The sequence below is a fragment of the Pinus tabuliformis genome, chromosome 5_2, assembly GCF_031772625.1.
Source record: "Pinus tabuliformis cultivar Carrire ecotype Pingquan chromosome 5_2, CPIR1, whole genome shotgun sequence".
Lineage (NCBI taxonomy): Eukaryota > Viridiplantae > Streptophyta > Pinopsida > Pinales > Pinaceae > Pinus > Pinus tabuliformis.
This window is the reverse complement of record NC_142306.1, coordinates 447,019,886-447,032,938: the sequence shown is the minus strand read 5'-3', so window position 1 is coordinate 447,032,938 and position 13,053 is coordinate 447,019,886. Positions and strand designations below refer to the sequence as shown.

Genomic DNA, 13,053 nt, shown 5'->3' with positions numbered 1-13,053 from the left:
TTTTTATAAATCATAACTTATATAACTTTATGTTAGGTTGTTAAAAATCAAAATATTTTTTAATTTTTATAAATTAAAAAATATATATTTTATGTAATAACTTTATTTTAACAATTATATCAATATGTTAGCATTAATATTTATATGTTTATTTGTTTGTTAGTTTTTAAATTTCATCATTTCAGTGTTCAAATTCATAAATTATCTAATAATTTTAGTTCTAATGTTGTGATTCATGAATGGTTTTGATTTTAAACATCAAATGTATTTTCTAAAATTTTAAAAAATATTATTATATATTTTTGTACTTGCCGTATCCTCCTCGTATCCGGATCCTGCCTTTTCAAAAATGCAACGGATCCGTATCCGGATCCGGATCCGTATCTGTATCCGTATTCGAATCCTGGTAACTTAGGATAACTAGTTCCATTGATACAATTTTTCTTCTTAGAGCATTCATATCATCAAGCAGTTATACTTAGAAATTTCAACCATAAAATTCATTGGAGAAACAAAGATCACAATGAAACATTGACACAACATACCAAAATTTTCTTGGGACAAAGCCCCAGAAGGGGGAAAAACCAGTAATCTTTCCTTATGAGAGAATATCCAAATTCCAATTCAATCCAATTTGTACATTAGAATATATCAGTCAAAGGTCAAACCATTAACCACATTAATTTCCGAGTCAAACAAAGTCAAAGGAGAGAGAGAAATCTGCTCACAAGTCAATGTCCTGTCAAAGGGATGAATATCAGCCTGAAGTAACTCAGTCAAAGGGCTGAAATTTAGTCTGTTTTTCCTCAGTCAAGCTTCGGTCAAACTACAGGGTGTGACTTGTGGTTAACCCTTGCTCAATCCCAAAAAACAGGAAGAAAAACTCAATCAATGAACAGTGAAAGATCCAGAGAATATTCGGCCTCTAAATCCAGTAAAAACTTTGGTCAAACGGCAGAAAGTAGCTCCAAATCAACACTGGTCAAAGGAGATAAGAGAGGTCCTACTTTGCTGGTAAACTTTTTCTTCTTCCTCCTTCGCACGTGTGAAAAAAACTCCTTGGAATAGGTCAAATTGATAAGTTGAAGTGATGTCAAATGAAGGAGTCGAATTGCCAATGTATAGTAGGTCAAGTAGGTGGGTTTTGACCTTGGGGTCAAACCCCTTCAAGTGGTGGGGTCGACTTGGACAGCTAGATGGCAAATTATTTCTCCTTTGATTTTGACAATGAAAATACCGACCGCAACTACTATTTCTCAATTTCACTAAAGTAAATGCAATACTTTTCTTAAGTTTCTTTAGTTCAATAGCCAACATAATTAATTATGTGCTTCTCCTAAGTTAGGGTAAGTTACAATAGCAAGTTACTCATACATAAGTGTCCTAAAAATACTTTTGGCAACTTCTGCATGCCTAGGCGCTTAGGGCAATGAAGAACTGCCTGTCTGAGCTACAAACATCCACAGAGAGGGAATTATGAGACTCAACCACCTCTAATATCATAATAGATAGGACATCAAAAGATGAACTATTTCTTTATCTTAGTCTCATGAAGATGGCATAGTTGGCAAGATCTCTTTTCCTATGCGATATGATGATTGGTTTTGACCTAAAGCTATGGGGAACCTTTTTGAAGCTTCCAAGGAGGGATCTTGAGAGCATGCATCCAATACCTAAGCATGTATGGGAGTCAAACAATAAGGTTGTCCTTCAACACCATGAAGTGGTCTGCATAAAAATTCGTCTTGGGGTTTAACCTACCTCGGTGGGTCAACCCATGGAACTTGAATATATTGTTTGAAGATTTCTTCTCTAATAATCGTTTTCAACTCTTGCTGGGTTGATAAGAGCCAGCTAGGGGCATTAAGAGAATATTGGCAAGGGGGAATACCAATCAATTGAATTAGATAGGTGACCTTTTGCAAGCCAACAACGAGCCTGAACGAAAGTGTTGGTAGTGGCTATGGTCTCCGAAGAGTGGTAAGCAAGATAAGGGTAGTGTTCTTTGCTTTTTAGAGACTCAATGTATACTTGAAGTTGGTGTTGAAGGGAGAGTAGACCAAAGACGGTTTCAATCTTGAAGGGGAGGCTGACAAACTTTTCTTGAATAATGTCCTATGGAACTGTCCTGTTGCATCTGATGATGTGGCAGGGCATGAGGCCGTGAACTCTCTCTGTCATGGCCATATCTAACTCAAGTAAACTAGGCTGCCAAAGCTTTGTGTCATAGAGAACTATGGGTCTAATAAGGTTGTGCACAAAGTTCATCTTGGAAAAATTGTCCTAAAAATGGTTCTGAAAGCACTGATGCTTGAGAGACTTAGGGAGCCACATTGTTTGTTGATTCAAGCTTGGAGGGCCTTCCTCGAACTAAAACTCAGTCCAAGAAAATAAACATCTTCAAAGAGTTTCCAGAGTGCCAGATTGTACTGTACTTGGAAAAGGGTGTTTGCATGAGGGCATCTTGGGCACATCTTCCAAGGTAGATCATTACCTTTTGTTTGAAGCCTTTGAGAAACTAATCAGATTTCTGTCCATTGTTTGTATGAAGTATATCAGACTTATTTCAATGTGTAGTAGTGCCAGTATTTATGTGTGACGACATGACATTCTCCCTAGGCTGTGTTCTAGAAACATGTGAATGGAGTGACATTCAATGGTGGTTAGTTCATCAAGCAAAGCTAAACACCTTGGAGATCAAGTGTACCATTGCTTGGAGGACAAGAATGTTACTGTATGAGTTATGTTGAGAACCTTTGTTGTGATTTGATAAAAGAGAATTCAACCCTAGATGAGGGCACTCCTGTTACTATTTTAAAGATAAGATTTCTGCTTTAGGGCGCCTAGTTGACATGTGGAAGGAAACCATTTTGACACTGATCTAGACTTTGTTTTGCCCTTGGCCTTGGGTCTATTCTTAGCATGAGGGGTGGGAATGGTGGAGGTGGATGTAGGGCAGGGGGTGGGTGCTGCACCTTTGGGTCCTTTTGCCTTGTGGGCTATTCTTGGCAGATGGAGGCATTGCTTTTGGAACAGTTTTGGGTGTTCTTTTTGAGTGGATATCTCTGTATGTTAGGCACTGGTTTTATACTGTTCATGCATGAAGTAGACAATAGCCTGTAGTTTAAATTTAGCATGTAAATGAATTCAGGAGCAGTTAGGGCACTGACATAGAGGATTTTTTTAACATGTTCAGGATCTGATTTCATGTCAAGATTGGCAATCAGGAGGTTGCACCCATTTGAGAGCTAATTTCATGATTATTTTGTGCTATTTTGAGCCAAGGAGAACACTTAACATGAGGAGGTTTTGTGTGCCAATTTTAGCAGATAGTTGGAGAGAGATTGCATGCGTTTTGCTATTGATTGAAAAGTCCAAATTTAGCTTTTAGATAATCTTTCATTGTAAAGGAAGCTCTAGGCAAGGGAATCAGTATCAATGCATCTTCAGTTTTCTTCTTTCCACTATCCATGCTTCGCTCTTCGTTCCTTTCATGTTTGGATCTCTAAGTAGTGTTCAGATAGATTTCCTCTTTAAATCAATTCTTCAGTGTTCATTGATTGCAATTTCCCTTCTCATCACCAGAATTGCGCACGATAAGTAGCTAGATCACGATGGTATCTCCCCAGGTCCTTTAATTATGAGTGATGAATTTACCAGACTGTATTTGACTAAACTCTGATTAATAAAGACAGAAATTGTCCCACCTATTTGATTTATGGTGAATGATTGAACAATGGAAATCCTGTTGTATGATTGCCCTCTTTCGTTTTTGGATTCATATTTTGAAATATTTTTATCTGCAGGATCCTCTCTTTTGATTATTGATACTGTTTACATTTTTCTCTTTATTTTTTCTTCTTTCCATTTGCCCAAGTGGACTTAGAGATTGGTCATAATAAAATCTGATAGAATTGATATATTAATTTGCTGACAATAAGCATTTTATTTGCCAAGTATAAAGCATTTATTGCAGACCTACAAACCCTAGTTATAGCTATATCTGAAATTTTACTTGCTGATTTGAGGGTTTAGTACATGGATTTCAAATATTCAAGATCTGATCCGATAAAAATAGCCCCCTGGAGTTGGCAAGATCCAGCTCTGAAATGAGAAGGATTGTGTCTGCCGTAGAGGCACATCCCCAAATTTGATTCCCAAAGGATTATTTCAAGTCCTAACATGATCAATTACCTTTGACGGTAGCAGGGGCAGAGGAAATTAATATTAGATTGGTCATTGTAGATGTATCATGTGATACATTTTTTCTAATTTTGTATTGTCTATTCGGTTTGAGTCTTGATTAGATGGCTATCAACAATTAATGTGTGATGGATCATTTGACATCCAGTACATCTTAATAAACCTTTTTCTTCATATTTTTGTTGCAATATTATTAGTTGATGCTGTTTTTAGTTTATATTTAAAAAATCAAAAAATTTGGATAAAGTTGTATTTTTTCAAGTCTGCTGATATTTTTTGAATATTTTCCTATTTTTTCCAATATCGAGTGTTTGACCTCGGTTGATAGATTGTTGACAATGATATTTTAATCGCTGAATTTAATTTGAATTATCAACACAAAAGTGTATATATGTGTTTTTCATTATTCTATAAAATATAACTACATGTACATTAAGTCACCAGGTTTGGCCGATTTTATCGTTGATTATCGAAATTTGTCCAACTTAAAGCCAAATTGAATTTGTTTTTCTTAATTAGCTTGGCAAATTTCAAATTGGACACAAATGCAAACCTGAAATTAATATTCAAATGGGTTCAATGAAGGTTTAATCTTTCTTATTTGTAGTTCAAATTGAAACATAAATATATGTAAAAAAATATTTGCGTAACTTAAAAAGATTTTAATAATCGTAATTTAAATTAATATAACTTATTTATTTATTAATTCATCAATATAATTATATAGAACAATATACCAATTTTAATATATTTATAAAATTAAGTTACAAATGTTAATAATTTGAATTATACTCTAATGTTAATATTAAAATTATTTAATATTTTTATTAACTTATGAATGCTATGTTATATAATAAAAATATAAATTTTAAATTATATATATATATATATATATATATATATATATATATATATATTCAATATGTTCAGAGGATTCTGCCATTGTTCCTCAATGGAACTATAGACTCATGGTAAGATTCACAGAGAACGACCAACCTTCAGATCTTGTGTGTCTTTATATTCCCACTGACTGAGGATGGTAACGAAGTTGGTGGTCAGCTGTCACAACTCCCCGTTCATCAATACTCAATTACTTGATACATAAAAACATTGCTACATAATATTACCGTGAACACGCAGATAACATAAAATCACAAGTTAATCCCGAAGAAAGATCAAGCTCTTACCGTTGCTTGTTGAGATGCACATGATTGCTTCATCTTTCTGGACAGAAAGGGTTACTTAGAAGACATGAAAATCAGAGCAAGGATTTATATAGTTTATATTGCCATCCAAAACTATTCTTGACACCCATTGTATGAAATGAAAGGTAGTATGAGTGTAATGTTCAGTGTCATTCTACTATATTTTTAACTGCTTCCTTTTGTTGTGCAGACCTATTTGCAATCTTTGACAATTAGGCTGGAAGAAATGAGAGTAAAGAGGCGTGATACAGAGCAATGGATGCGCCATCGTTTGCTTCCAGAGGAACTTAAGAAACGTGTTCGTCGGTATGACCAATATAAGTGGCTTGAAACAAGAGGAGTTGATGAAGAGAACTTAGTTCAGAGCCTTCCCAAGGACCTGCGACGTGACATCAAACGGCATCTCTGTCTGGGCTTGGTCAAACGGGTGAGTGAAATGTATGATTATTTCTGGTGTTTATTATGCCCTTCAGTCTTCCATTATATTCTGAGACCTGTCTAAACTGCAAGCCACTAATGTTAAGTAATTTCCACTGAATATTGTACTTGAAGCTATCTAGCTGTAGGTGTCTTATACAGATTTGTCTTTCTGTAGGTGCCTTTGTTTGGAAGTATGGATGACCGCTTGCTAGATGCAGTATGCGAGCGTCTGAAGCCATCCCTTTACACAGAAGATACTTACATTGTAAGAGAGGGAGATCCTGTTGATGAGATGCTTTTCATTATTCGGGGTCATTTAGAAAGCGTGACAACAGGCGGAGGGAGAACTGGGTTTTTTAATCGTGGTGCTCTTAAACAAGGGGACTTTTGTGGGGAGGAACTACTCACATGGGCTTTGGATCCCAAATCAGGTGCAAACCTTCCCTCTTCTACTAGAACAGTGAGAGCTTTGTCCGAGGTAGAGGCATTTGCTTTGAGAGCAGAGGATCTGAAGTTTGTTGCAACCCAGTTCAGGCGTTTGCACAGCAAACAGATTCAACATACATTTCGTTATTACTCTCAACATTGGCAAACATGGGCTGCTTGTTTCATTCAAGCAGCTTGGCGCAGACACTGCAAACGGAAAAATGATGAATTCCGCCGTAGAGAGGAGTTAAAATTACGGACTGCTATGACAGCAAACAGTGGTGCTGCTTCTTCCAGTCTTGGAGCAACTATTTATGTATCCCGTTTTGCTACTAATGCTCTTCGTGGAGTTCAAAGATTGCGTAATACGAAGTTACCAGAACCAACGACACCACTACTTAAACTTCAAAAGCCATCAGAGCCCGACTTCAGCGCTGAAGATTCTTAATAGCCTCTTCATTTTGCATCGCACAGGGACGCAAGGATTTTTCCTCTAATAACAAAATGTTGGCTAGTCATTGACGAGCATTTGGAGAGAATGGAAATGTCCATCCTGTGTCGTTTCTGCCCAAATTTGGAGATGTGCTGGAAAAAGAAAATAGTTGGTATTTTATGTGGAGTCAAGTGAATATTCTGTACAGAATGACAGTCAGCATGCTTTCTCCTTATGATCAGGCGTTTAAGATCAATATTTATGTATATTTCCTTTCAGCGCTGGCATGTTTTGGTCCTTGTAGATCCTTTGTGTTGTAAGTGTCAGAAATAAGCTTTTTCACGTCTCCCAGGATGTTTTGGCCTTCTTACCAATATAGCTGATTTAATCGTGTCTAATCAGCATAAAATGATCTTGAAAATTTCAGCACCACAGAGCAGATGCAAACATGGGAGTAAAAGCCCTTTCGTTCTGGGCTATAAGCTTTTTATGGCTTTATCTCACAGGTTGCTGATGACTGAGCAGTTTGGAGACCATTTGAATGTAGAAATATCTGAACTGGCACTAATACCTTTGCTTGATCGCCATAACATAAATTATAATTTCACCGAATTCATATGTTAATTATATTTCATCCATCTTTACATTTCACCTCCTCTTTGGCTCACTTCTTTTATCATTATAATCCTTCTTTTGGATGCGCATAATTTCTGAAAAGATTTCTTTGAAATTTTACAGAGAAAAATTGTTCCTGGAAAGTTTGTATGCTTGAATTCAAACATGAGCAGAATCATTTTCATCTTCCAGAGGAGTTAATGATATTATAAAACAATATTTTGACATATACAACTGCAAAATCCCTAGATGAAGTAAATCTAGGGAGAACGTTAAAACAAAAGCAATTTGATTTTAATAACTGAAAATTTTCCAACAATATTAACAGACATTATAGCACACTTTTGATGCAAGGCTTGGTTTTGTGAAATGCAATTTATTCAAATGAAACTCCCAGTCTATATTTCGAGCAATCTCTCCATTAGAGTCGACACTTTAAGCAATCTCATCAACTTTTGAGCAGTTGAGTTTAATAGAAAACTTTGGACGAGTGCGTTCCGTTTTATCACTTTCATAACAAGAGTTTGTACTATATAAGAACTCTGCCAAAGTTGCTCTCACTGCTTGGCCATTAAGAAGCTGTCACTTTCATCTTGTTGCTGAATCTGATATGCCTCTCAAACTGACAATCTTGTGCTGTGCATCCTCCATTGAATAGTCTTGTGATATGGATGGGTTTATTCTACTCTCGATGGTTATGTCCGTATTGAAATTTCAACCAAAGGTAGACACATTTGAAGAAAAGAGTTGGGAAAATTGCGTGTGTTCTGCTAACTTGGTTAGATTGTGTTATTAAGCATTTAAAGGATCGAAAAGTGTTTGATCTAGTTTATTCCAATTAAAAAATTATGCTCGCATTGAAAATATAAATGGTATTAGCCCAGATAAAAGGATGGGATTATTTATAGATTATATATACCTATATATAATTAACTAGTCTTTAATTATATTTTAACAATTTACTTTGCAGTTGAGGTTGAAGAATGGTAAAATTAACAGTTTACTTTTGATCCAAATTTATGAAGGGAACAAAATGAAATATAGACTTAAAGCCAAAACATAAAAATACAATGAAATTTGACTTCAATTAATAAATTAAAAATGTCGAACTGTTTACATGCAGAATAAAAGCAGATTAGCTTGAATTGTGGTAGCGTATCTCTGAGAAGAGATGTGATGACTATGCATCTTCCTGCACTGTGCTACAATGAGGCTCTAGGGCCTTTTTATCGTGAAGAAACAATGATAAACTCTAAACATCCAAAAACCTAACCCATAGAGATAAAACACCAAGGGCTTATGGGCCCCAATAGGGTAAGTTGGAACATCAACTTTGTTGAGAAATCAATGCTAGTAGTAATTAAGGTTTGATTCCTTTTCTTTGATAATTACTTGTGAATTATGTTGCCTTCTTTTACTTCTTTATTATATTATGTTTCATCAAAAAAATACCAGTTTATGTGTATATTAAGAACACAAGAACAAGAGACACAAGATGTAGGTGAACAACTAGGGCAAATTCTTATAAGGGGAAAACCCAGTCATAGCTATTCCTTTAGTAGCTTCAAAGACAAAATGAGATAGTCCAAGACTCTTTTGACCTCGACATAGACTTGCCCTAGTCACCAAGTTAGCGCTTCCTTTTTCTCCAAGTGATGTTCTCCCATCAACAACTTTGACCTAGAATTTCAGCCTAGCAGTGGTAGAATTTCGGTCTCCCCAACAGCAGAACTTTGACCCTAGCAACAAAATTTCAACTTGCAGTAGAATTTATAATTTTGGCCCCGACAATAACCCAATAACTTTGCACGTGTGAGAGAAAAATGCCCCAAAACTTTGATTGTCTTCTCTTGCAATCTTCTTCCTTCTCTAGCAACTTCACACTTTTTTTGCCTCTCTTGCGTATCGAACTTGTTGAGTGAGTGAGCAACTGGATCGAACTACCTTGTCTATATATAGCCTCTTGTGTGGGTCGAATTTCCCTAATGTAGGTTGACTTCATCATCATAGGGCCGACTTGGTGTGGAGGTGTCCAATGACTTATTTGACTCGAAAATAATTCTTTTTACATGATACAAAAGCCCAAGAAGGGTTTAATAAAACTGACAAAGACTCTGTCTCAATATAAAACCTAGAAGCCTACAATGGAGGCTTTGACCTAGAAACATGATGACCCAAGCATGAAACCCATGCTTTAATAAGTCATAATAAAATTTGTTTTGACAAATAAATTACATTATACAATTATGAACATTGAACTTAGTTACATTTTTCAACACTCCCTCTTAAGTGGGAGGTATATATATATATATATACACACACACACACACACACACACGGAAGATCTCAAAAACACATGAACTACGAAGAGTTCATGCACGCTCAGTGCCACAGACTAGATACCTAACCAGGGTTATCTATTCGGGTGGGACATACATGGACTAAAGTTTTCAGCCAGTCTAGGTATCATCAGGTTTACTAACTAACCTTTAACCCAGGGATCTAGGTGTGTATCTAAGGTCAGAGCTCTAAGACCAATGCCACCCTCCCTCTTCGAGATCAGGAATCAAACACACATAGGCTCACTAGATGTCCTCCCAAGCATCTGCCATTAGATGCTTCATCTCTCTTTATCAACTAAACCTACAATGTCAAACAAACCAAACATGCTTCTAAAATACTCAACTTTTGATTCAAAAGAAGTTTTGTCAATACATCAACTACATGTTCTTCCGTTGGAATATTCTATAGCTTTCGACCCCATCTTGTACCAAACTTCTAATGTAGTGGTACTTGTTATTGATATTCTTCATCTTTGCGTGGATTACAGGGTCTTCGGACATCTTGATGCTGCATTGATTATCACAATTTATTATAATAGGATCCAAAGGCTTTCCAAACAAATCTGACAAGGGTTTTCTTAACCAAACAACATCCTTTCCTACTTCACATGTAGCAATGTATTCAACTTCGCATTACTTAATGCAATAGGTTCTTTGCTTTCTACTCATCCATGAGATCATTGCAACTCCCAAACTAAAACATCCATCAGTAGTGCTTTTGCCATCAGTATCACTGCCACCCCAATATGAATCTATGAAACATGTCAACTTAACTTCCTTTCCATCATATTTTAGGCAGTGATGTATGGTGCCACAAAGATATCTAAGAATATGCTTAGTGACTATCCAATGGTCATGACGAGGCTCCAATTGAAATTGACTAAGAATATTTATAGCAAAACATATACTAGGTCTTGTATTTACCAGATACATTAAAGAGCCCACCAACTTATGATAGCTAGTAGGATCGACGAGATTGGAGTCAGAGCTTCTCAACTTCTTGAGATTAGTGATCATGGGATTAGTCATAGTCTTGAAATCCATCATACCGAATTTCTGTAAAAAAATGATTATGTATTTACCTTGACCCAGATATATTTCTCTAGGGTTCTGCCAAACTTCCAAACCCAAGTAATGGTGCATAAGTCCCAGATCTTTCATTTCGAATTAATTTGCCAACATCTTCTTGCATTCTTGTATTTGTGCTTTGCACTTGTGATAAACAAATCATCTACATAAAGTAGTATAATGACTGATTCATTGTTCACTACCTTAATGTAGAGATTTGGATTTGCAGAACTTTTGACGAACCCAATTCTTAGGAGATATGCGTCCATCTTAGGAGCTTGCTTTAAACCATATAGGGCTTTCTCAAGTCTGCAAACATGTTTGTCCTCACTATTTATTTTAAAGCCTTTTGGTTTTTCAATGTATACTTCATTGATGGTCCCATCCAGAAAAGATGTTTTTACATCCATTTGATGAATATTCCATCACATTGTAGCAATTGTCGAAACCAAAAATCTTATAGTAGTATACCTAGCAGTAGGTGCAAAGGTTTTTTCGTGGTTTATACCTTCATTTTGAGAGAAACCCCTTGCAACAAATCTAGCTTTGTATTTATCTATACTTCTATCGATCGCATGATTGATTTTGTAAATCCATTTTGAAGTGACAATTGATTTGTCCCTTGGCCTAGGAATGATTTCTAGACTCCATTCTTCATGATGGATTGATATTCTTCTTGCATTGCCTTCTTCCATTCTTCTTGATGAGCAACTTCTTCAAATGTAGTTGGTTCAACTTCTATCAATTTTGTCATGTATGTTGCATATCCTGAATATCTTTTTGGTCTTTTGCTTTCTCTAAAAGTTCATTTAGTAGCTCCATGCCCCTTGGCATCTTCAAGAGTAGATTTCAACCAATTTGGCCTCTTCCTTGTTTCGGGAATGATCATAGGTTGAATCGACTCACTTGGTCCTTCATTTTCTTCTTCTTGGTTAGTAGTTGTCTCATCATGATTTTTTTCTTCTTCAAATAGTGGTGTATCTTCATCATTAGAATCAATTGGAATATCCTTGGATCTCTTATAGGCATGATTCTCATTGAATATAACATTCCTACTTACTTCAATTTGTCTTCCTTCCTTAATGTAGATTCTATATGCCTTTAGAGAAAGATTGTAGCCAACGAAGATCCCTTTGATGCTGGTAGAATCTAGTTTCTTTCTCTTGTCCTTTGGAACATGGATGTATACGGGACACCCAAAGATTCGAAGATGGTCCACACATGGCTTCTCCCCTGTGAATGCTTTTTCAGGTGTCATATTCTCAAGAATTCTATGAGGACATCTATTTTGTATATATACTGCTATCATCGCTGCTTCGCCCCATAGAAACTTTGGAAGGTCTTGATCAAATATCATAGTTCATATACATTCTTCAATTGTTATATTTTTCCTTTCTGCAACTCCATTTTGTTCGAGATTGTAGGGAACAATTAGCTCCCTCTTAATACCCACTTCTTTACAATATGCAACCAATTCATTTGCAGTGTATTTCCCACCATTGTTGGATCTCAAGGTCTTTATCTTTCTTTCAGTTAAGGTCTCTACTTCAGATCTAAACTCCTTGAGATTTTCAAATACTTCATTCTTTGTCTTGAGAACGTAAAACCGTGTCTTTCTAGAGTGATTATCAATGAAGGTCACATAATAAATATGGCCTCCAAGTGATTTGTTAGACATAGGCCTACACACATCGGAATGAATGAGGTCTAATATTTCTTTAGCCTTTGTTGTTGAAATTTCTAAGTGTTACCCGTTAGAAATTTTATCTGTTTCTCTGGTTTATTTCGCCTACTTGTTTAATTACGAACAAGTTATTTAGCCATATAAACACTGAAATAAACACAATACAGTGTCAACCATCTACAGATCGATAGTTGAAAGAAATAGACAAACACACAAGGGACACCGTTATTTTTGGACAATCGTCCCCGGGAAAACCTAACTTGGGAAAACTGGTGCAGCAGTTTTGAGGGTTTTATTATTACGCAGCTTTTCTAAGTATAACTAGGTGCCAAACTGGCTCACCCAACAGAGATAAAAAAATTTGGCAGTAATATGTCTTTTCGGAAGCAGATATTCTGAAAGTCTGCCCCATGAAACCTTCTCCAACATAATTTGAAGCATTGCGTCAGCCCTCTTGGCCTATGTGTCAGCCTTAAACCCTCTGCGTCAACCCTGTAAGGCTTTGCGCAGGCTCTCTAGCCCTCTGAGTCACTTTTGTAGCCTTTGCGTGCATGACGCAGGCCCTTTTGGCCTCTGCACAGTCACTGTTGGCCTTTGCGTGGCTCCCTTTGGCTCTACACCTGCCTCTCTGCCTCTGTACTGGTCTTCCGGCACTAT

The 13,053-nt window shown here is 36.3% G+C and overlaps 1 protein-coding gene across 5 annotated transcripts in view; it reads left to right on the top strand.

Moving 5' to 3' along the window:
- Positions 1–7,338, top strand: part of LOC149159587 (putative cyclic nucleotide-gated ion channel 5) — a 330,539-nt gene extending 323,201 nt beyond the window's left edge. For all 5 annotated transcript variants that reach the window (XM_089436524.1, XM_089436523.1, XM_089436520.1 and 2 more), the window contains 2 exons: positions 5,599–5,835; positions 6,004–7,338. In XM_089436524.1, coding sequence (XP_089292650.1) covers positions 5,599–5,835; positions 6,004–6,702 — 936 coding nt within the window. In that variant the 3' untranslated portion in view covers positions 6,703–7,338. The remainder of the gene's footprint in view (positions 1–5,598; positions 5,836–6,003) is intronic.
- The last annotated feature ends 5,715 nt before the right edge of the window (positions 7,339–13,053 follow it).